Source organism: Somniosus microcephalus, chromosome 32, assembly GCF_052327205.1.
Source record: "Somniosus microcephalus isolate GS21.2 chromosome 32, FLI_Smic_1.0, whole genome shotgun sequence".
Classification (NCBI taxonomy): Eukaryota; Metazoa; Chordata; class Chondrichthyes; order Squaliformes; family Somniosidae; genus Somniosus; species Somniosus microcephalus.
Window position 1 is genome coordinate 9017014 of NC_141018.1, and position 25575 is coordinate 9042588.

At 44.5% G+C, this 25575-nt stretch overlaps 1 protein-coding gene across 3 annotated transcripts in view; it reads left to right on the forward strand.

Moving 5' to 3' along the window:
- vps13c (vacuolar protein sorting 13 homolog C) overlaps positions 1 to 25575 on the forward strand; it is a 339126-nt gene that overhangs the window by 27918 nt on the left and 285633 nt on the right. For 2 of the 3 annotated variants that reach the window (XM_085972079.1, XM_085972081.1), the window contains exons 5-6: positions 15530 to 15631; positions 20850 to 20912. In XM_085972079.1, the coding sequence (XP_085828205.1) occupies positions 15530 to 15631; positions 20850 to 20912 (165 nt within the window). The remainder of the gene's footprint in view (positions 1 to 15529; positions 15632 to 20849; positions 20913 to 25575) is intronic. The other variant, XM_085972080.1, reaches the window with a different exon arrangement.

The window sequence follows — 25575 nt, forward strand, 5'->3', positions numbered from 1 at the left end:
GGTACTACCACCGTGCTAAATGGGATAGATTTAGAACAGATCTAGCAGCTCAAAACTGGGCATCCATGAGGCGCAGTGGGCCATCAGCAGCAGCAGAACTGTATTCCACCACAATCTGTAACCTCATGGTCCAGCATCTCCCTCACTCTACTATTACCACCAAGCCAGGGGACCAACCCTGGTTCAAGAATGAGTGTAGAAGAGCATGCCAGGAGCAGCACCAGGTGTACCTAAAAATGAGGTGCCAACCTGGGGAAGCTGCAACACAGGACTACATGCATGCTAAAAAGCAGAAGCAGCATGCTATAGACAGGGCTAAGCGATCCCACAATCAACAGATCAGATCGAAGCTCTGCAGTCCTGCCACATCCAGTCGTGAATGGTGGTGGACCATTAAACAACTAACTGGAGGAGGAGGTTCCAAGAATATCCCCATCCTCAATGCTGGTGGAGCCCAGCACATGAGTGCAAAAGACTAGACTGAAGCGTTTGCAACCAACTTCAGCCAGAAGTGCCGAGTGGATGATCCATATCGGCCTACTCCCGAGGTCCCCATCATCACAAGCCAGTCTTCAGCCAATTCCATTCACTCCACATGATATCAAGAAACAGCTGAGCGCACTGGATACAGCAAAGGCTAGGGGCCCTGACAACATCCCGGCTATCGTGCTGAAGACTTGTGCTCCAGATTGGCCGTGCCTCTAGCCAAGCTGTTCCAGTATAGCTACAACACTGGCATCTATCCGACAATGTGGAAAACTGCCCAGGTATGTCCTGTCCACAAAAAGCAGGACAAATCCAATCCAGCCAATTACTGCCCCATCAGTCTACTCAATCATCAGCAAAGTGATGGAAGGTGTCATTGACAGTGCTATCAAGCGGCACTTACTCACCAATAACCTGCTCACTGATGCCCAGTTTGGGTTCTGCCAAGACCACTCGGCTCCCGACCTCATTACAGCCTTGGTCCAAACATGGACAAAGGAGCTGAATTCCAGAGGTGAGGTGAGAGTGACTGCCCTTGACATCAAGGCAGCATTTGATCGAGTGTGGCATCAAGGAGCCCGAGTAAAACTGAAGTCAATGGGAATCGGGGGGGAAAATGCTCCACTGGCTGGAGTCATACCTAGCACAAAGGAAGATGGTTATGGTGGTTGAAGGTCAATCATCACAGCCCCAGGACATCGCTGCTGGAGTTCCTCAGGGCAGTGTCCTAGGCCCAACCATCTTCAGCTGCTTCATCAATGACCTTCCCTCCAACATAAGGTCAAAAATGGGGATGTTTGCTGATGACTGCACAGTGTTCAGCGCCATTCACAACTCCTCAGATAATGAAGCAGTCCATGCCCGCATGCAACAAGACTTGAATGACGTTCAGGCTTGGGCTAATAAGTGACAGGTAACATTTGTGCCACAGAAGTGCCAGGCAATGACTATCTCCAACAAACGAGAGTCTAACCACCTCCCCATGACATTCAACGGCAATACCATCACTCAATCCCCCACCATCAACACCCTGGGGAGGTCACCATTAATCAAACTTAACTGGACCAGCCACATAAATACTGTGGCAACAAGAGCAGGTCAGAGGCTAGGTATTTTGCGGCGAGTGTCTCGCCTCCTGACTCCCCAAAGCCTTTCCACCATCTACAAGGCACAAGTAAGGAGTGTGATGGAATACTCTCCACTTGCCTGGATGAGTGCAGCTCCAACAACACTCAAGAAGCTCGACACCATCCAAGACAAAGCAGACCGCTTGATTGGCACCCCATCCACCACCTTAAACATTCACTCCCTCCACCACTGGCACACCGTGGCTGCAGTGTGTACCATCTACAAGATGCACTGCAGCAACTCGCCAAGGCTTCTTCGGCAGCACCTCCCAAACCCACGACCTCTTCTACCTAGAAGGACAAGGGCAGCAGGCGCATGGGAACACCACCCCCTCCAAGTCACACACCATCCTGACTTAGAAGTATATCGCCGATCCATCATCGTCGCTGGGTCAAAATCCTGGAACTCCCTCCCTAACAGCACTGTGGGAGTACCTTCACCACACGGACTGCAGCGGTTCAAGAAGGCGGCTCATCACCACCTTCTCGAGGGCAACTAGGGATGGGCAATAAATGCTGGCTTTGTCAGTGACACCCACATCCCATAAAACGAATTAAACATTTAAAAAAAATTAAATATGGCCCCTTGAGCCTGCTCCGTTCAGTAAGATCATGGCTGATCTTCGACCTCAACTCCACTTTCCCGCCCAATCTTCATATCCCTTGATTCCCCTTAGAGTCCAAAAATCTATCCATCAGACTTGAATATACGCAGTGACTCAGCATCCACAGCCCTTTGGGGTAGATAATTCCAAAGATTCACAACCCTCTATGTGAAGAAATTCCTCCTCATCTCAGTCTTAAGTGGCCGACCCCTTATCCTGAGACTATGCCCCCTAGTTTTAAAATCAGCAGCCAGGGGTAACAACCTCTCAGTATCTACCCTGTCAATCCCCTCAGAATTTTGTGTTTCATGGAGATCACCGCTCATTCTTCTAAACTCCAGAGAATATATTTCCAATCTACTTAATCTCTCCTTGTCGGACAACCCTCTTATCCCAGGAATCAAGCTAGTGAACCTTTGCCGCTAAGGCAAGTATATCCTTCCTCAGATAAGGAGACCAAAACTGTTCTCCAGGTGTGGTCTCGCCAAAGCCCTGTACAATTGTAGCAAGACTTTGTACTTTTGTACTCCAACCCCTTGCAATAAAGGCCAACATGCCATTTACCTTCCTTATTGCTTGCTGTACCTACATGCTAACTGTGCTTCCTATATAAGAACACCTAAATCTCTCTGAACACCAACATTTAATAGTTTCTCACCATTTAAATGCTATTCTGTTTTTCTATTCTTCCTATCGAAGTGAATAACCTCACATTTCCCCACATTCTACTCCATCTGCCACCTTATTGCCCACTCATATTTAACATGTCTATATCTCTTTGCAGGCTCTGTGTCCTCCTCACAGCCTACTTTCCTACCTGGCATAATCAGAAAACATTACAGTCGATCCCTTCATCAGAGTCATTAGTATAGATTGTAAATAGCTGAGGCCCAAGCACGGATCCTTGTGGCCCCCCACTAGTTACAGCCTGCCAACTGGAAACTTACCCGTTTATCGCTACTCTCTGTTTTCTGTCTGTTAGCCAATCCTCTATCATGCTAATGTATTACCTCCAACCCCATGAGCCCTTATCTTGCGTAGCAACCTTTATGTAGCATCTTATTGAATGCCTTTTGGAAATCCAAATATACTACATCCACTGGTTCCCCTTTATCTACCCTGCTAGTTACATCCTCAAAAACCTCTAATAAATCTGTGAAACACGAGTTCCCTTTCATAAAACCATGTTGATTCTGTCTAATCCTATGTTTTTCTAAGTGCCCTGTTACCACTTCCTTAATAATGGATTCCAGCATTTTCCGATGACTGATGTCAGGGTAACTGGCCTGTAGTTCCCGGTTTTCTCTCTCCCTCCTTTCTTGAATAGCTGGGTTACATTTGCTACCTTCCAGTCCGCTGGGACTGTTCGAGAATCTAGGGAATTTTGGAAGGTCACAATCAATGCATCCACTGTCTCTGCAGCCATCTCTTTTAGAACCCGAGGATGTAGGCCGTCAGGTCCGGGGGATTTGTCAGCTTTTAGTCCCATTAGTTTCTCAAGTACTTTTTCTCTACTGATATTAATTACTTTAGTTCCTCACCTTCATTAACCCCTTGTTTCCCCACTATTTTTGATATGCTTTTTGTGTCTTCTACTGTGAAGACAGATACAAAATATTTGTTTAATGTCGCTGCCATTTCCTTACTCCCCATTCTAATTTCTCCTGTCTCAGCATCTAAGGGACCAACGCTTACTTTTTCTACTCTATCCCTTTTTACATACTTGAAACTCTTACAATCTGTTGTTATACTTCTTGCTATTTTACCCTCATATCCAATTTTCTCTGCCTCTATTTTTGGTGATCCTTTGGTTTCTAAAGCCCTCCCAATCCTCAGGCTTACTACTATTCTTCGCAACATTACAAGCCTCTTTTAATCTAATACTATCCTTAGCTTCTTTAGTTATGGATCACTTTTCCTGTGGAGTTTTTATTTCTCAATGGAATGTATATTTGTTGAGAATTTTGGAATATTGTTTTAAATGTTTGCCACTGCTTATCTAACATCATACCTTTTAATCTAATTTCCCAGTCTACCCTGGCCAACTCGCCCCTCACGTCTGTGTAATTGGTTTTATTTAAGTTTATGACTCTAGTGTCAGACTTAGAATTTCACATTGAGTTTGAGTGAAATATTTATCGTATTATCACTCTTCCCCAGAGGATCCTTTACTCTGAGATTACTAATCAACCCATTTTGCACGAGAAGCACTCCTAATGTTTTGAGTGAGCAGAAAATTGAAGTTATACAAGTTAGGTGGAATTTATATAAGAACTTGGTCCTCAGAAGTTTGAGTGATTGGTTGTGGGGCGGGGTGGGTGGTGCAAGTGGTGGTGGTTGGGCTTGATTACTCTGTTTAAACAAAAATGATCTTGGGGACTCCTTGATCCCTTGCAAAACATGATTCTTGCACTTTCTAGCATTGGGCCGCATGTCGATTTTCACTGTCCCAAAGTAGAGATCTTCTTTGAATTGTTGCTGTACAATCTGCACCCAAATCCAGCAAGCTTCTTGTTTCCGACCTGGAAGTTGAGGTTGCTTGATGAAGATCCATTGTCTTCATTCATTTGCACGTCACTCATTTTGCTTAAGCTTTCAAACAAGAGAACCTATTCTGCCAAATGGAACAAGTTCACCCAGTTGTACTGTGCCAATCTGTTAGCCCCATCTAATCTAACTATTGCCCTCAGTGTTATTTTTCCTGATGGCTGAAGCTCAAAACCCAGTTTTACCAGAGGACTTTAGCTTTCTATAAGCAGCTGATTTTAAAGAAGTATTTCAAACCGATGTGCTGTGCTTGATGCAGGCTATTTTGAAACGAAGTCCCCTAACTGGGACTGAAGTCTGCATGTTCAAGTATCTCCTGAACCTCTTGCAACACATGACCGTAAGATTTCATCACGCAAAATTGTAGTTTGTGGCCTTGGTTTCAGCTTGCAGCCTTCACAGTTACAAACTTCAGTAATCTATCAACTCGATTTGATTTGGCATACTGAGCAGCCCTCGGGATGCACTCGGTGTCTCTGCCTAAAGCTGCCTTTCAATTTCAGTTAGAGCATGATTTCAAATCCCTCTTTTTATCTGTATCCTTCGGAGTTCAAACTGTAACGCTGTTTCATTGGGCATTCTGAGCATTGTGTTACTGCACACAGCGTGCTATATCTCACTGAAGGCCATCAGCAGCTGAGCTAGCTACTGTCAAAGCTGTGGCTTTTATAATGGTTTCTTGGGTACCACAGATCCCATCAGTAGCTTTTGGGGATCCTCGAATCTTGCAGCACAGAAGGAGTCCACTTGTCTAACATCTACTGCACTACTTTCACTAACCCTTTCTGTTACTTCATTAAAGAACTCAATCAGGGTAGTCATGCACAATTTGCCTTTAATAGATCCATGCTAGCTGTCCCTTATTAACCCATGCTTCTCCAAGTGAGAATTAATTTTGTCCTGAGTTATGGTCTCTAGTAGTTTTCCCACCACTGACGTTAGGCTGACTGGCTATTTTTTTTATTAATTCCTGGGATGTAGGCGTTGCTGGCAAGGCCAGTATTTATTGCCCATCCTTAACTGCCCTTGAGAAGGTGGTGGTGAGCCGCTGCCTTGAACCGCGGCAGTCCTTGTGGTGAAGGTACTCCCACAGTGCTGTTAGGGAGGGAGTTCTGGGATTTTGACCCAGCGACGATGAAGGAACGGCGATATATTTCCAAGTCAGGATGGTGTGTAACTTGGAGGGGAACTTGCATGTTCCCATGAGCCTGATGCCTTTGTCCTTCTAGGTGGTAGAGATCGCAGGTTTGGGAGGTGCTGCCGAAGAAGCCTTGGCGAGTTGCTGCAGTGCATCTTGTAGATGGTACACACTGCAGCCACGGTACACCGGTGGTGGAGGGAGTGAATGTTTAAGGAGATGGATGGGGTGCCAATCAAGCAGGCTGATTTGTCCTGGATGGTGTCGAGCTTCTTGAGTGTTGTTGGATCTGCACTCATCCAGGCAAGTGGCGAGTATTTCCGTCACATTCCTGATTTGTGTCTTGTAGATGGTGGAAAGGCGTTGGGGAATCAGGAGGTGAGACACTCGCCGCAGAATACCCAGCCTCTGACCTGCTCTTGTAGCCACAGTATTTGTGGCTGGTCCAGTTAAGTTTCTGGTCAATAGTGACCCCCAGAATGTTGATTGTGGGGGATTCGGCAATGGTAATGCCATTGAATGTCAAGGGGCGGTGGTTAGACTCTCGCTTGTTGGAGATGGTCATTGCCTGGCACTTGTGTGGCACGAATGTTACCTGCCACCTGTCAGACCAAGCCTGAATGTCATCTAGGTCTTGCTGCATTCGGGCATGGACTGCTTCATTCTCTGAGGAGTTGCAAATGGAACTGAACACCGCAATCATCAGCCAACTTCCCCACTTCTGACCTCATGATGGAGGGAAGGTCATTGATAAAGCAGCTGAAGATAGTTGGGCCTAGGACACTGCCCTGAGGAACTCCTGCAGCGATGTTCTGGGGCTGAGATGATTGACCTCCAACAACTAGAACCATCTTCCTTTGTGCTAGCTATGACTCCAGCCAGTGGAGAGTTTCCCCCCTGATTCCCATTGAGTTCAATTTTACTAGGGCTCCTTGATGCCAGACTCGGTCAAATGCTGCCTTGATGTCAAGGGCAGTCACTCTCACCTCTGGAATTCAGCTCTTTTGTCCATGTTTGGACCTAGGCTGTAATGACCAAGTTAACCCTCTCTCCTATTTTGAATAGGGATGTAACATTTGCAATTCTCCAATCCTCTGGTACCACTCCCATATCTGAGGACGATTGAAAGATTGTGGTCAGAGCTTCTGCTGTCTCCAGCTCAGCAACCTAGGATGTATTCCCTCTGGATCGGGTGACTTGTTAACTTGGAGTGATGCCAACTTATCTTGCACCCCCTTTCTATCTATATTTATCCTATCCAATATCTCTACTTGCCCTCTGCTGTGACATTAACTTCATCCTCTTTTGTGACAAGGGAGGTGATGGGAATTGAATACCAAACCCTCTCTTGTAATTGCTTTTAACTACTAGATTTATCCTTTGCCTCCAGAAATTCTCACTTCTGTTTCCAACATATGAGGAGAGGTTGAGTAGATTGGGACTCTACTCATTGGAGTTCAGAAGAGAGGCGATCTTATTGAAACATATAAGATTGTGAAGGGGTTGGATCGGGTGGATGCAGGGAAGATGTTCCCGATGATGGGTGAAACTAGAACTAGGGGGCATAGTCTTAGAATAAGGGGCTGCTCTTTCAAAACTGAGATGAGGAGGAACTACTTCACTCAGAGGGTGGTAGGTCCATGGAATATGCTGTCCCAAAAAGCTGTCGAAGCTACATCATTACATAAATTTAAAACAGAAATAGACAGTTTCCTAGAAGTAAAGGGAATTAAGGGTTACGGGGAGCGGGCAGGAATTTGGACATGAGTCTAGGTTCGGATCGGACATGGCCCTGTGGGTAGCGAAGCGGGCCCAGGGGCCGTGTAGCCTGATCCTGCTCCTATTTCGTGTGTCTAATTCTGTTAGATTCAGGAGATGGTTCTGTGATAGTGGATTGGCGGTTAGGATCATATCAACCATGATCTTATTGAATGGCGGAGCAGGCTCGAGGGGCCGATTGGCCTACTCCTGCTCCTATTTCTTATGTTCTTATGTTCTTATGTAGAGCATTGCGTCAGCTTTTTCCTCAAGTTTAAAATATCCGTTGAATTCATTTTACAAAAGATGAACAGGCACATAAGTAACTGTCCTATAATATAGTTAGCCATTTGTAGTAGAGCTCCTTTCCTCTAACTCAGTCAGTTTGACCTCGGCAGTGGAGAAGCTTTTAGAAACAGTAATCGGGGACAAAATTAATAATCACTTGGACAAGTGATAATTGAAATACTTAAGGAAAGCCAGCACGGATTTGATAAAGGCAAATCATGTTTAACTAACTTGATCGAGCTTTTTGATGAGATAACAGAGAGGTTGATGAGGGCAATGCGGTTGATGTAGTGTACATGGATTTCCAAAAGGCGTTCGACAAAGTGCCACATAATAGGCTTGCAGCAAAGTTGAAGCCCATGGAATAAAAGGGGCAGTGGCAGCAGGAATACGGAATTGGCTAAGTGACAGGAAACGGAGAGTAGTGGTGAACGGTTGTGTTTTGGACTGGAGGAAGGTGTTCCCCAGGGGTCGGCTCTAGGACCACTGCTTTTCTTGATGTATATTAATGACTTGAACATGGGTGTAAATTTCAAAATTTTCAGACGGGACAAAACTTGGAAGTATAGTGAACAGTGAGGAGGATAGTGATAGACTTCAGGAAGACGTAGACAGGCTGGTGAAATGGGCGGACATGTGGCAGATGAAATTTAACGCAGAAAAGTGTGAAGTGATATAGGAGAGGACATGTAAACTAAAGGGTACAATCCTGAAGTGGGTGCACGAACAGTGAAACCTGGGGGTATGTGTGCATAAGTCAATGAAGGTGGCAGGGCAGGTTGAGAAAGCAGTTAAAAAGGCTTAAGGGATCCTGGGCTTCATCAATAGAGGTATAGAGTAGAAGCGTGTGGAAATTATGATGAACCTGTATAAAACACTGGACCCAACGGAGAAACTGTTCCCATTGGCAGAAGGGTCGAGAACCAGAGGACACAGATTTAAGGTGATTGGCAAAAGAACCAAAGGCGATGTTAGAAAAAACTTTTTTACGCAGCGAGTGGTTACGATCTGGAATGCACTGCCTGAAAGGGTGGTGGCAGCAGACTCAATCGTGGCTTTCAAAAGGGAGTTGGATAAGTATCTGAAGGAAAGAGATTTGCAGGGCTACGGGGAAAGGGCAGAGGAGTGGGACTAGCTGAAGTGTTCTTGCCCAGAGCCGGCACGGGCCAAATGGCTGCCTTCTGTGCTGTAACCGTTCTATGATGATTCTAACTCCTTGATTACACAAGATAATAAGATTATAACTCTTAAGAAGTAGGCCATTCATATTTATAAATAACTTAAATAATACACTGTTTCTTTTACAAAAAATTCAACCATCTTGTGACCGTAGTTAAACAGTTTCTTGAACAGTCAAACCTTTGTCCCATCACTCCTGTACTTACTGACCTATATTGGCTTCTGGTTTGGGAGCGCATGATTTTAAAAATTCTCTTCCTTGTTTTCAAATTGCTACATGGCCTCGCCCCTCCCTATCTCTGTAGCTTCCTGCAGCCCTACAACCCTCCGAGATCTCTGCGCTCCTCCAATTCTGGTGTCTTGTGCATCCCCAATTAATTCCAGAACTGAGGGCCGAGGCGCCTAAAGGCATGGCCGCCAGTGGTGGGGCAAAAGGAACGGGGAATGCACGTAAGGCCAGAGTCGGCGGAATGAAGAGTTCCCAGGAGATTGTAGTGCTGAAGAAGCGGGGAGGGGCAAGGCCATGAAGAGATTTAAACATGAACATGAGAATTGTAAATATGCTGATGAAGTATCAGGAGTTGGGCCCTAAATTTACAAAGAAGGACCTTGAGGGTGATTATCTCCGGGTTACTGCCCGAGCTATGTTGTAAATGGCAAGGGATAAATAAATCGGGAATGTAAATGCATGGCTGAAAGACTGGTGTGGGAAGGAGGGCTGCCATCTTGTGAGTCAGTGGCACCAGTCGAGAGACAGCAAGGATCACTGGGACCGGCTGCGCTTGAACTGGGCTGGAACCAAGATCCTAGTGGAAGTGACAAATAGGTCTGTAGAAAAGGTTTTAAAAGAACTGGTATTTATACATCGTCTTTCACCACCCCGGGACGTCCCAAAGCGCTTTACAACCAGTGAAGTGCTTTTGAAGTACAGTCACTGTTATAATGTAGGAAACGCGGCAGCCAATTTGTGCACAGCAAGCTCCCACAAACGGCAATGTGATAATGACCAGATAATCTCTTTAGCGATGTTGGTTGTGGGATAAATATTGGCCAGGACACCGGGGATAACGCCCCTGCTTTTCTTTGCAATAGTGCCGTGGGATCTTTTATGTCCAGCTGAGCGGGCAGATTGGGCCTCGGTTTAACTTCTTATCTGAAAGATGGATAAACTAATAAGCAGGCTCTTTCATACAGTAACCACTTATAATCTAGATAATTAGATTATCTTAGGAAATGTGAGGAAATGGTTTTGCCCTTCCCACCCAGCTTTCCATTGTGGCACATACCATATCCAGTGTAAGGCAAGCTTCTGTTAAGACTTGCCAGTTAAGAACATAAGAACATAAGAAATAGGAGCAGGAGTAGGCCATTCGGCCCTTCAAGCCTGCTCCGCCATTCAATGAGATCATGGCTGATCTTCTGCCTCAACTCCATTCACCGGCCCTATCGCCATATCCCTTGATGTCTTTACTAGTCAGAAATCTATCGACTTCTGTTTTGAATATACCCAATGACTGAGCCTCCACAGCCCTCTGGGGTAGAGAATTCCAAAGATTCACCACCCTCTGAAGAAATTTCTTCTCATCTCAGTCCTGAATGGCCTACCCTTTATCCTGAGGCTGTGGCCCCTGGTTCTAGATTGCCCAGCCAAGGGACACATTCTCCCAGTATCCACCCTATCAAGCCCTGTAATAATTTTGTATGCTTCAATGAGATCCCCTCTCATTCTTCTGAATTCAAGAGAATACAGGCCTATTTTACTCAATCTCTTCTCATACGACGGTCCCGCCGTCCCAGGAATCATTCTCGTGAACCTTCGTTGCACTCCCTCTATGGCAACTATATCCTTCCTTAGGTAAGGAGACCAAAATTGTACACAGTACTCCAGGTGTGGTCTCGCCAAGGCCCTATATAATTGGAGTAAGATTTCTTTACTCCTGTACTCAAATCCTCTTGTAATGAAGGCCAGCGTACCATTTACCTTCCTAATGGCTTGCTGCACCTGCACATTCACTTTCAGTGACTCATGTACAAGGACACCCAGGTCCCTTTGAGCATCTGCATTCCCCAATATTTCTCCATTTAGGAAATACTCTGCCTTTCTGTTTTTTCTACCTAAGTGGATAACTTCACATTTATCCACATTATATTCCATCTGCCATGTTCTCGCCCACTCACTGAGCCTGTTGAGATCCCCTTGAAGCCTCTTCACAACTGACACTGCCACCTAGCTTTGTATCATCAGCAAATTTGGAAATGTTACATTTAGTCCCCTCATCCAAATCATTGATATAGATTGTGAATAGCTGGGGCCCAAGCACCGATCCTTGCGGTACCCCACTAGTCACAGCCTGCCATCCTGAAAAAGACCCGTTTATCCCTACTCTTTGTTTTCTGTCTGTCAACCAATTCTCAATCCATGCTAGTATATTACCCCCAATTCCATGTGCCCTAATGTTGTTCACCAACCTCTTGTGTGGGACCTTATCGAAGGCCTGAAAATCCAGATACACCACATCTACCGGTTCCCCTTTGTCTACTCCACTAGTTACATCCTCAAAGAACTCCAATAGGTTTGTCAGCAGGATTTCCCTTTCATAAATCTATGTTGACTCTGCCAAACATGGACAAAAGAGCTGAATTCCTGAGGTGAGGTGAGAAAGACTGCCCTTGACATCAAGGCAGCATTTGACCGAGTGTGGCATCAAGGAGCCCTAGTAAAATTGAATTCAATGGGAATCGGGGAAAACTCTCCACTGGCTGGAGTCATACCTAGCACAAAGGAAGATGGTGTGGTTGTTGGAGGCCAATCATCGCTGCAGGAGTTCTTCAGAGCAATGTAGGCCCAACCATCTTCAGCTGCTTCATCAATGACCTTCCCTCCATCATAAGATCAGAAGTGGGGATGTTCGCTGATGATTGCAGTGTTCGCAACTCCTCAGATAATGAAGCAGTCCTTGGCCACATTCAGGCTTGGGCTGAAAGGTGGCAAGTAACATTTGCGCCACACAAGTGCCAGGTAATGATTATCTCCAACAAGAGTCAACCCCCCATGACAGTCAATGGCATTACCATCGCCGAATCCCTCACCATCAACATCCTGGGGTCATCATTGACCAGAAATTTAACTGGACCAGCCGCATAAATATTGTCAGAGGCTGGGTATTCTGCGCCAAGTGTCTCGCCTTCTGACTCCCCAAAGTCATTCCACCATCTACAAGGCACAAGTCAGGAGTGTGATGGAAATGCTCTCCACTTGCCTGGATGAGTGCAGCTCCCAACACTCAAGAAGCTCGACATCATCCAGAACAAAGCAGCCCGCTTGATTAGTACCCCATCCACCACCTTAAACATTAATCCCTCTACCACCAGCACACCGTGTGCAGTGTGTACCATCTACAAGATGCACTGCAGCAACTCGCCAAGGCTTCTTCGGCAGCAACTCCCAAACCCGTGAAGGACAAGGGCAGCAGGTGCATGGGAACACCATCACCTCCAAGTTCCCCTCCAAGTCACACACACCAGCCTGACTTGGAAATATATCGGCCCAACCATCTTCAGCTGCTTCATCAATGACCTTCCCTCCATCATAAGATCAGAAGTGGGGATGTTCGCTGATCATTGGGTCAAAATCCTGGAACTCCCTCCCCAACAGCACTGTGGGAGCACCTTCACCACACGGACTGCAGCGGTTCACGAAGGCGGCTCACCACCACCTTCTCAAGGGCAACTAGGGATGGGCAATAAATGCTGGCGTTGCCAGCATGGCCCAGATTCCAGAATGAATTAAAAAAAAAAACTAAGTACCCCTGGCTACAAAGTGAGTTTTTAAACTTCTGCTGATAGCATTCCAGGACAGGCTGCTCGGAGGGGCGAGTGACTCGGGTTCACTGACTTTTTCCGCCTTCAGAGGGGGGAAGCTTGTTGTCTGAGAGGGGCAGATCTTTGAAACTTCACACCGTGCTACTGTGGTGCCAACTTCTGCCAGTTTTTTCTTTGAACAGTATTAGTATTATAGGTCTTACATGACATTGAGATACCAAATAGTTTGTCACATTTTAGTGTAAGTAGCTGTAAGGAGATTAATTTAATTTCAAGGTGTCAAAGTTGATGAGGCAATGGATGGATAAATGTTTAGGAAGAGATTGTAAGAACAGATCAAGATGATTCATCTGTTGCTTGGGCCATGGATATGTTACTTGTGGAGTACACTTGGCCCTGGTTGTAAATGTGGGTTAGAAGATTGGGATAAATATTCCGAGTTTTGCTTGATTTCCTTGGATTTAGAGAAATATCAGTGTTCTATTGAACTGAGTCTGATGAAAGGTCATCGACCTGAAACGTTCTCTCCCCACAGACTCTGCCTGACAGGCTAAGTGTTTCCAGCATTTTCTATTTTAACTTTTAATGGGGTTGGTTTGCAGTGTATTTTCTAGCAGAAAGCGCAGCTTGCCAGCTAGTGGAGGGCACTCTATTGTGGTATTGGGATTGTTAACGAGCTGTCGACAGTAATGATGTGGCCCTTGTGGAGTAGTTTGCATATGTTGGTGGTTGCCTTCTCCTCTTCAAACTGCTTTCAGTTAACTCTTGCTCCTATGGGGAGAAAACTGACTAGTTCTGGTACCCTGAACGCATTGAATGGTTTCTTTCAGTCCACCAGTGTTCGTGATACTATAGGATGTTTTCAGATTCCTGATGGTCTTTTCTGGGGATCTGTGAGGGGAGGTGTGTAGCGGAGGAGGAGCTGACGGAATAACACCCATCCCTGGAAAAATATATGTCTTTAGGTTCACCACTAAAAGTAACTAAAATGGTCAATAAACTCCACTGTTTTATTACAGAATTTCCCCCTTACTATAACTGCTCACCACCATTGTGAATTGATAGGCTCTGCAGTGAGGGATCAGTTTCCAAATTTGCAACCCATAAATGTTAACTCGTCATGTTTCACTCGTGCATGCTTACATCTTTTTTTGTTACCATAGCAATTGAAAAGACCTATTTGCAGAGTCAATTTCTGTACCAGGTAATCATATTATCAAGGTTAAGAGAGATCTGTTCTCCATGAATAACATTTTGTAAATTAATTAAAGATCATTCTCTTAAATCACAAGCTGCACTCTGGTGTAATAAAATGTCAGCAGGCTTGCTTTCTTAACTTTTTTTGAAATCATTTTCTGGAGGTGGGCATTGCTGGCAAGGCCAGCATTTATTGCCCATCCCTAATTGCCCTTGAGAAGGTGGCGGTGAGCCGCCGCATTGAATCGCTGCAGTCCGTGTGGTGAAGGTACTCCCACAGTGCTGTTAGGGGGGGAGTTCCAAGATTTTTACTGTGACTATGAAGGAAATGCACTATCTTTCCAAGTCAGGACTGTGACTTGGAGGTGGTGGTGTTCCCATGCATCTGCTGCCCTTGTCCTTCTAGGTGGAAGAGGTCACGGGTTTGGGAGGTGCTGTCGAAGAAGCCTTGGCGAGTTGCTGCAGTGCAGCTTGTAGATGGTACACACTGCAGCCACGGTGCGCCGGTGGTGGAGGGAGTGAATGTTTAAGGTGGTGGATGGGGTGCCGATCAAGCGGGCTGCTTTGTCCTGGATGGTGTCGAGCTTCTTGAGTGTTGTTGGAGCTGCACTCATCCAGGCAAGTGGAGAGTATTCCATCACTCTCCTTACTTGTGCCTTGTAGATGGTGGAAAGGCTTTGGTGTGTCACTCGCCGCAGAATACCCAGCCTCTGACCTGTTCTTGTAGCCACAGTATTTATGTGGCTGGTCCAGGCAGGTATATGATGGGGGAAGCAAATTTAGGCATAAACATTGCAGTTTTGTTCCACATAGTTATTTTTAAAATTACTGATGGCTTTTGCAATTGATTGGATACCAAGGGGTCATTCTGTCGAGATTAAGAATGGATGCCCTTTTCCCTTCCCCAATCCAGGGGCCTCGCATTCTCCACCGCTGCCCCACTAGATTTAGCTAATTCTTCTTAGCAAACTTTCCAGCTCCATTGAATTGGAGTATAAGAAATTACAAATATCTGTAAAATTTATTACAGGGCAGCTGAAAGTCCAAAATCTTCATGCCCACCCCCATCAGGTTAAAGATTGCCTTCCCATCCATCCAGTTGAAATATTAGCTTCTTCGAAGTGCAGCAAATGTACATCAGTTAGTATTGAAATTCTCTCCAGTATCCGCTTTTCCAACTTAATTCAGATAGCTGGGCAGGGTCATTGGTCCGTGCAACGTGGGAGAGGGGCTTCCGAGTATACCAGCACGAGCCAAATATCACCTGCACTGAAGCAGACTTTTGTATTGCTTGCCCCTTACTCTTCAGCCCTAGACGATGGTGGTAAAATGAAATGAATATGTACCTTGTAGAAATTCATACTTGTTTTTTGTTCCTAAAGGTATCAAATACGATGCAGAAAAGGAAGAGAAACAGCTGCAGGAAAACAAGCAGAAAGAGTTGCTGCGAATTGAAGATGCTTTGCAAAAAGCAGCAAAGAAAGGTATGTTTGGTCTGCTCGTTCTCCCAGTATTTTTCTAATTGCATGTAACGTGATTTAGACTGTTCTATTATGGCTCACAGTCTTTAATCTGAAGAACATTTTCCCCATGGTCCGCATCCTGAGAGTGTCTTCTGTTCACCATGCAATTCAAAAGAAGGAAATAAATCCACATACATACCGACTGTCTGTCTGGTTTTCAGCCCATGTGTCAGCATTTCAGAAGAAAAATCTTGTTCCCTCCCAGCCCTGGGATTTGAGATAATCAATATAAACCATTAAGTTTAATTGGAGGGCAGGGCTGAAAGGTGTTCCAATCAATGAATTCAACATTACTTTCTCCACATTTGAGCCAGTTAAGTTTTAAGATGAGCTGATGGTTTCTAAGAGTCACAGTTACACAGAGTATGTTTATTTAACATTTGTTCCCAAAGAAGTCATGCATAACAAGCTGCAGAAAGCTTTTAAAACCTTTTCATTTTCTTCAAAAAAAAAGCACCACTTTCTTGGGCTTGGCTGTTCCAACTGTGTGAAGATTTATTTTCTTCAAAATTAGTTGTCATTGCTTTTTGAGATAATGAGAATATTTCCTGTGAATGCATTAACTTTATTTTGAACATTCCGATCACTGCACTTGTGGGATTGCCATGGCTTGGAAATAAAATAGGCAGTGGGATTGGAGTGACTAAAGAGTTTCACTTCATTAAAAAAAAAATACACAGATCCCAATTTTAAGATCTTACTGGTGTGTGTTGCAGACTGTTGGCTTGTTTGAGAGAGTTACAGTGCCTGGTTATGCTCAGTAACTTTCTATGCTGTTTTCAATTTGTTTACTATGCAGAAACTAAGAGTGTCCACACCATTCATGTTAGAGCAAATATGGTTCGAGTTATTTGCTGTAAAATAAACTCTGCAGCTTCAAAAATAAAAAATGAAGGAAAATGTAATTGAGCAAAATAATTTGCTCATAAGCACATTTTTGACACCAACCTAGTTTCTACATCTTGATCTGTGTTGCACTTAAAAGCATTCTTGAGCAGTAAAGCAATGACTGCAGTTGAGTGCATGCAGCATCTTGTGGGTAACTTACTATTTTTCTCAGCTGATGTTCAGGCATGTTGTGCCACAGTGACATGATCCCCAGCTGGATGAATGAACCCATCAACATTTATACAGATTTCAGTGTCTTATTAGATGCTTGAGAAGTTCTAAAGGATCATTAGTGCGGTTTGTCCTGATTTGGCCTGATTTCACTATTGATTTTGAAATTGCTTTTGCAGAAATTGGACATTATAAAGATTTGTGTTCCTGCAATTTCATTAATGGCTTGTCAATTTTAACAAAAAAGATGTTTCTTTTTTTTGGAAAGATAGCTGTCTTTGTGCAGAGATAGGGGCTAGATCGTTATGCCAAGCATTAAGAAAGTGGGATTGAGCTCACCTTGTTGGATGGAATGGCCATCTTTGTATCTTTCAATAGACTATGGTGCAGTTACACATCAACTCGCAAGGAAGAAGCTGGTAGGTTCGTGCTCACTTTCCCACACTCCTAAACTTCTCTAGGCACTTGGTGTTGGCCGAACCTGGGTGGAACGAAAGACAAGTGGATGGTTAAAATTGTTTTTAGGCCACTTGTCCCACTGCTTGTGCTCGCAAAGCTGAACAAACCATTTTGAATTACTTCTTCATGCTAAACAGTTCGAGGAAATAACGAAGGTACAGCAGATACTGTGGAATGTTTTGAAATCGGGGACGAGGAGGTATTTGTTCCCCTCCAGTCTTTTTACATTATCAAATCCCCTGGCCCGATGCCATTCAGTACAGTGCCTAACAGACCAGCGAGGACATTCCCAGGGTTCTGAAAGATTGATTGGACAATGGAGAATAGAAGCACACAAACAGTGTTTATACTTTTACTAAAAAAAAAAGGATTGTTCTGACCTAGATAAGTACAGGGCAATTGGTGTTGCAGCAAAACCTGGCCATTATATTCGAGTTGAATGAGTACCTGCACATGGCTTCACAACGAACGGTCACCGTGGTTTTAGTAGGGGAATGCCTGCTGGACAAACCGCCTCCACTTCTTTGAGGACGTCATAAGTAAAACAGTGTGTGGAAGCCACTGCGCAGTAGTTTATTTGGATTTCAAGAAGGCTTTTAATAGAATTCTCACATGAAAGACTATTAAACTGGAATCCACGGTAGAATGTGGATTGATTAAAAACTGGGAAACTGATTGCTTCTGTACTCCAAGGGTTAAACTAGCAGTCTGGTGGAGTACAGCAGGTTGAGGGATTGGACCTTTGTCAGATAATCAGTTGTAAATTTGATAAATTTATAGATCTAATAAGGGCACTAGGGATTTAAGATGCAATTAATATTTTGCAAAGATTTTTAGGTTTAATACAGCTGGTCAGGCAATTGGCAAATGAAACTTAATATTGACAAATAGAAATTATTGCATATTAGAAGAAAGAAGGCGTGATGGAAGTCCTACCTCGATGTCTGTCTTCTCTCTTCCTCCTCTCTCCTGCCCCAGGGGTTATTATCTTGTCATGCCTACTGTGAAGCACCCGGCACTGCATTGGGATCTTAATACGGTAATCGGAAGCTGATGGCTGCCCCATTAAGCTCATAGTCAGTATTGTAATGTGAAGACTGGTTAATGTCTTGCATGGTATAATTGTTGGCCTGCTGTAACTTGTGTCGCACAAGGCTGGACAAAGGGTTCTTGTGAAGATTTTAGGATCATCTTCTTGAAGAGTCCAGACCTACCTGCAAGATGTCGGTTTTTTGAATGGGGTCCTGGGCTACATTGTTTTCAAACTGGCTTGGTATGACCAAGGGAAATAGGAAAGGAGTGCTTGGAAGCTTCAGGCATTGTAGTCATTTCTGCTGGAAAGAAGGTACTGTTTGACAGAGTGCTTATTTTTGCCTTTGCCTCAAGACTGACCGGTTCATCGTGCTGCTGCTGGAATGTAACAATAAAGGTAGTTTACTCTCCTTTTGGCGAAGCACAGTTCTTGCAGCCTCCATTCCTTTAAACCTACCTTTAGGTTCTTTCCTTGGGGTTGGAAAGATTGAGTGCATTTCAGTCTATCTAAATTGATTTTATAGATAGGAGGATCAATTCATCTTTTTATATTTGTGAGTTAGAAATCCTCTCTCTATTTCCCTCAACACAAATCTTTGTTAATGCTTTCTGCTATGGATGGAATTAAAAAGAATGGTTCTGGATTTGCTGATTTTCTTGGAAGTTGCTAATGATTGTATAATGCTGATTTATAATTAAACAATTGCTGTCGAATCTCTCTAACTTGGGTACTAAATGTATCTCCCATTCCTCCAGGATATTTAGGCAAATCCAGCTTTATTGTCTGGTTCTGCAGGCAGGTGTGAATAGTTTTTGAGGTACCAGTCTATTCCCAATGATTCAAAGTGTGGTTTTGTGCTAAAAGTAATTGAATTCAAATTACTGGATAATTAAGCAATGTACATAACAAAGTAGGAATTTAATTCAGCTTTATTAGCACTGTCATAATTTGAATTAAATGACTTTGTATTCATAAGAGGGACTGAATACTGTGTACTCTCATTCAGTTAGTAAATCCTGTAGACCTGTATAAATGGCAATGATCTGCATATGGCCGAGAGTATTGGAAGATGAGATGCATGATGAAGTAACATCTAATAACTTGGAATTGTTGGACTTTGTATGACTAATTTAATCGATTAACTTAATTCAGCATGAATTGTCAATTACATCTTTAAAATCAGGTTTTTTGGGGCATTGGCTGTAATAGTTTATAAAGCACAATTTTTTTTTTTATGTTTTAAAATTTATTTTGTTTCCACATTTTTATTTATCATGGACATAGAATCACTGTGTAGCTACCTGGCCATATATTAGGCCCACAGGTTAGTCAAGATTTAATTCTTGCACAGTTCCAATTCTGATTTCCCCTTTTCCCCCTCTCCCCTTTTTGCCCTTGACCCTCATTTCTGCTGAAACAGTGACTCGTGCTAGCACGAGTTCATGGGTATTACTGGCCCTGCACTGTTAACCAGGTGGATGGATGGGGGGTATCGCTGGCCCTGCACTGTTAACCAGGTGGATGGATGGGGGTATTACTGGCCCTGCACTGTTAACCAGGTGGATGGATGGGGGGTATCGCTGGCCCTGCACTGTTAACCAGGTGGATGGGGGTATCGCTGGCCCTGCACTGTTAACCAGGTGGATGGATGGGGGGTATCGCTGGCCCTGCACTGTTAACCAGGTGGATGGATGGGGGGTATCGCTGGCCCTGCACTGTTAACCAGGTGGGTGGATGGGGGTATCGCTGGCCCTGCACTGTTAACCAGGTGGATGGATGGGGGGTATCGCTGGCCCTGCACTGTTAACCAGGTGGATGGATGGGGGGGTATCGCTGGCCCTGCACTGTTAACCAGGTGGATGGATGGGGGGTATCGCTGGCCCTGCACTGTTAACCAGGTGGATGGATGGGGGTATCGCTGACCCTGCACTGTTAACCAGGTGGGTGGGGGGTATCGCTGGCCCTGCACTGTTAACCAGGTGGATGGATGGGGGGGTATCGCTGGCCCTGCACTGTTAACCAGGTGGATGGATGGGGGTATCGCTGGCCCTGCACTGTTAACCAGGTGGATGGATGGGGGTATCGCTGGCCCTGCACTGTTAACCAGGTGGGTGGGGGGTATCGCTGGCCCTGCACTGTTAACCAGGTGGATGGGGGTATTACTGGCCCTGCACTGTTAACCAGGTGGATGGATGGGGGTATCGCTGGCCCTGCACTGTTAACCAGGTGGATGGATGGGGGTATCGCTGGCCCTGCACTGTTAACCAGGTGGATGGATGGTTGACTGTGAGCCAGAAGGACCAAATCAGATCCTGCTCCGAGGCCAATTATAGCACCCCTCCTCGAGTGAAATAGATCGGCAAGAGATTAAGTTGAGTGCCTCACTGGTCCATACGACTCAGTGGTGCTGCATTTAGCAGCAAAGCCATTGGGAAAGACCTTGGTGCTTTTTTGAAAATTGTGTTTTTAAAGGATTGACGCTACGTCTGGAATTTTATTATTCAAAGTGTAACAATGTTTTACTGCTCAAATTTGAAGGCCTGGTTAAAATGTCTTTACACTGTACTTAATTGTGAATACTGTCTTCATGCATAATATTTATTGTTACTGCTGCGTGCTGGGATGAAGGTGCCGCTTCAGGAGAATTCTTGTTTTCCCTGGAAAGCTATGTTTATAAGGACGTCAAACCTGGTAGGTACTTCAGTGCAAAATTACATTACATTAGTGTTGTTCTAATACACCCAAGAAGTTTAAAACAAATATATATTATTTTGTGAGGACATTGGTGTTACATCGAAAAGAAACTGCATGAATTTTTCCAAATAAACCCCTTAACTAGCTTTATCTAAATTAAAGCAAACCAGCAGCAGTGACTTTGCAGTGAATAAATAGAACAGAGGGGCAGCATTTAAACTCGTGAGGTAATGGAAAATATCCGTGTCTGAGGAAGGGGTTAAGAATAAACATATGAAGGGGCAAAACGACCTAAAATGTTGAGCTTGCGAGGGTTTATAGAAACATGTGCCTCAGACATACTTTAAACAAAAGGATCGTCCAGGAAAGGGGAAATGGCATGGGCAGGTTCAGAATAGTCAGCGTGGATTTGTAAACAGTGAGCTTGGCTGGTTGAATTGTTTAGGAAATCACACACTATTGATAAAGGGAATGTTGTAGATGTTCCAATTATGGGATTTTAGAACGTGTTTGATATAGCGCTACACAGAGAGACTTCTCACGAAAATGGATTAATGACTTGGATAAAACAATAGAGAGCCATATGCTCAAGTTTGCCAATGAGACAAAGATTGACCACATCGTGTAGACGGGAGAATAAAATTACAAGGAGAGATTAACTGAGTGGGCAAAACTGTGGCAAATGGATTTCAACACATCTAAGCGTGAGGTCATCCATTTTGGACCAAAAATGGATAGAACCAAGTATTTAAAAAAAAAAAAAAAATTAGAAATAGTGGAGGTCCAAAGAGATTTAGGGGCCCATGTATAAAGATCACAAATATGTAGTGGTCAGGTACACAAATTAATCAAAAGGCTAATGGAATGTTACTCTTTATATGTAGAGGGCTAGAATATAAAGGGAAGGAAGTTTTGCTCCAGCCTGGTTAGACCACATCTGGAGCACTGAGTACCGTTCTGGGCACCGCACCTTACAAAGGATAGATTGCCCTTGGAAGGAGTGCAGCGCATATTCACTGGAATGTTACCAGGGCTCCAAGGCTTAAATTATGAGGAGAGATTACTTTTAGGAGGCTTGTATTCCCTGGAATGTGGAAGACTAAGGGGTGATTTGATTGCTGTTTTCAGGATTTTGAAAGCAATTGATGGGGTAGATTGAGAGAAACATTTTCATAAGGAGCAGGAGTCGGCCATTCGGCCCCTCGAGCCTGCCCCGCCATTCAATAAGATCATGGCTGATCTGATCTTGGCCTCAACTCCACTTCCCTGCCCGCTCCCCATAACCCTCGACTCCCTTATTGTTCAAAAATCTGTCGATCTCCACCTTAAATATATTCAATGACCCAGCCTCCAGAGCTCTCTGGGGAAGAGAATTCCACAGATTCACGACCCTCCGAGAAGAAATTCCTCCTCATTTCCGATTTAAAAGGGTGCCCCCTTCTGAAATTATGCCCCCTAGTTCTAGATTCCCCACGAGGGGAAACATCCTCCCTGTATCTATCCTGTCAAGCCCCTTCAGAATCTTGTATATTTCAATAAGATCCCCTCTCATTCTTCTAAACTCCAATGAGTATAGGTCCAACCTGCTCAACCTTTCTTCATACGTCAACCCCTTCATCCCAGGAATCAACCTCGTGAACCTTCTCTGAACTGCCTCCAATGCAAGTATATCCCTCCTTGAATAAGGAGACCAAAACTGTACGCAGTACTCCAGGTGTGGTCTCACCAATGCCCTGTACAGTTGTAACAGGACTTCCCTACTTTTATATTCCATTCCCTTTGCAATAAAGGCCAACATTCCATTTGCATTCCTAATTATAATAAACTCCTGTTGAAACGGCACTTCATCATCTGGAATTCTTTAATAACCGGCAAAATTCAGGAGTAGGTTTTGAGGCTTCTGCCCCAGAAGGAACGGGGCAGTAGTGTCTCAAAAATGGTGGGGAATGACTTAGCACTTGTTCCCGCCGTCGCTGTGGGCACTGCAATCTTTCCTGCACAGTATCAGCTGGCCGTCCAGCCAAAGAGGAACCCAACGATAAGTTTTACTGTATATTTGTGGCTGTGTAACCGGGGTTCTCGTACCTTTTGCCGTGTAACCATGGCTCTTGCACCTCTAGTTGTGTAACCGGGTCCCCTGTACTTGTGGCCGTGTAACAGGGACTCCTGGATCTGTGGCCATGTAACCAGGGCACCTGTACCTGTGGCTGTGTAACCAAGGCTCCTGGATCTGTGGCCGTGTAACAGGGGCTCCTGGATCTGTGGCCGTGTAACCAGGGCACCTGTACCTGTGGCTGTGTAACCAAGGCTCCTGCACAAGTGGCCGTGTAACCGGGGTTCCTGCACCTGTGGCTGTGTAACAGGGGCTCCTAGACTTGTGGCCGTGCAACCGGGGATCTTGCACCTGTGACCGTGTAACCGGGGTTACATAAGAACATAAGAAATAGGAGCAGGAGTAGGCCATTTGGCCCTTCGAGCCTGCTCCACCATTCAATAAGATCATGGCTGATCTTCTACCTCATCTCCACTTTCCTGAACTATCCCCATATCCCTTGATTCCCTTAATATTCAAAAATCTATCGATCTTTGTCTTGTATACAAAACGATTGAGCCTCCACAGCCCTCTGGGATAGAGTTTTCCAAAGATTCGCCATCCTCTGACGGAAGAAATTTCTCCTCATCTCAGTCCTAAATGGCCGACCCTTTATTCTGAGACTGTGACCCTTTATTCTGAGACTGTGACCCCTGGTTCTAGACTCCCCAGCCAGGGGAAACATCCTCCCTGCATCTACCCTGTCAAGCCCTGTAAGAACTTTGTAAGTTTTCAATGAGATCACCTCATTCTTTTAAACTCAAGAATATAGGCCTCGTCTACTCAATCTGTCTTCATAGGACAATCCCCCAATCCCAGGAACCAGTCTGGTGAACCTTCGTTGCACTCCCTCTATGGCAAGTCTATCCTTCCTTGCGTAAGGAGACCAAAACTGTACACTCCTGCACCTGTGGCTGTGTAACGGGGCTCTAGAACCGTGGCCATTGTCACTCCATGTCCCCCCTTCTGGTCTGAGGTCGGCTGATATATAAATTGCCTCGGTAAGTATACTTCTCCATTATCCGGAATTTTTAATCAACTGGCACCATCCCGGTCCCGCTGGTGCCAGATATAAAGAGTTTACTGTACTTGCTGTACCTGCATGCTAAATTTTTGTGATTCATGTACAAGGACCCCCAGATCCCCCTGTACCTCAGCATTTTGTAATCTCTCCCCATTTAAATTATTTGCTTTTTTATTTTTCCTACCAAAGTGGATAACCTCGCATTTTCCCACATTAAACTCCATCTGCCAGATTTTTGCCCACTCACTTGGCCGATCTATATCCCTTTGGAGATTCTTTGCGTTCTCCACACAATTTGCTTTCCCACCTATCTTTGTATCGTCAGCAAATTTGGCTACATTACACTCGGTCCCTTCATCCAAGTCATTAATATAGATTGTAAATAGTTGAGGCCCCAGCACTGATCCCTGTGGCACCCCACTAGTTACAGTTTGCCAACCTGAAAATGACTCATTTATCCCGACTCTCTGTTTTCTGTTAGTTAGCCAATCCTCTATCCATCCATGCTAATATATTACCCCCAACCTCGTGAGCTCTTATCTTGTGTAGTAACCTTTTATGTGGCACCTTATCGAATGCCTTCTGGAAATCCAAATACACGACATCTACCCTTTATCCGCCCTGCTCGTTACATCCTCAAAGAACTCCAGCAAATTTGCCAAACATGATTTCCCTTTCATAAAACCATGCTGACTCTGCTTGACTATATTAGGATTTTCTAAACGTCTTGCTATCACTTCCTTAATGATGGACTCCAGCATTTTCCCAATGATAGATGTTAGGCTAACTGGTCGACAGTTGCCTGCTTTCTATCTCCCTCCTTTCTTAAATATGGGCGTTACATTTGCTGTTTTCCAGTCTGTTGGGACCTCTCCAAAATCCACTATCTCTGCAGCCACCTCTTTTAAAACTCTAGGATGCATGCCATCGGGTCCAGGGGACTTGTCCACCTTTAGTCCCATTAGTTTGCCTAGTACTTTCTCGTGATAGTGATTGTTTTAAGTTCCCCCCCAACCTCAGTAGCCCCTTGATTATCCATTATTTCGGATGCTTTTAGTGTCTTCGACTGTGAAGACTGATACAAAATATTTGTTCAAGGTCTCCGCCATTTCCCTGTTTCCCATTATTAATTCCCCAGACTCATTCTCGTTTACTTTAGCTACTCTCTTCCTTTTTATATACCTGTAGAAGCTCTTGCTGTCTGTTTTTATATTTCTTGCTAGCTTACTCTCTCAAGCTATCTTCTCTCCTTTTTTTAGTTGTCCTTTGCTGCTTTTTAAAAATTTCCCAATCCTCTGGTGTTTCACCATTCTTTGCAACATTGTATGCTTTTGTTTTCAATTTGATACCACCCTTTACTTCCTTCGTTAGCCATGGATGGTTCATCCTTCTCTTAGAGTCTTTCTTTCTCACTGGAATATATCTTTGCTGAGAGTTATGAAATATCTCCTTAAATGTTTGCCACTGCTTTTCTACAGTCTTACCCTGTAATATATTTTCCCAGTCCACTTTAACCAAGTCTGCCTTCATACCTTTGTAATTAC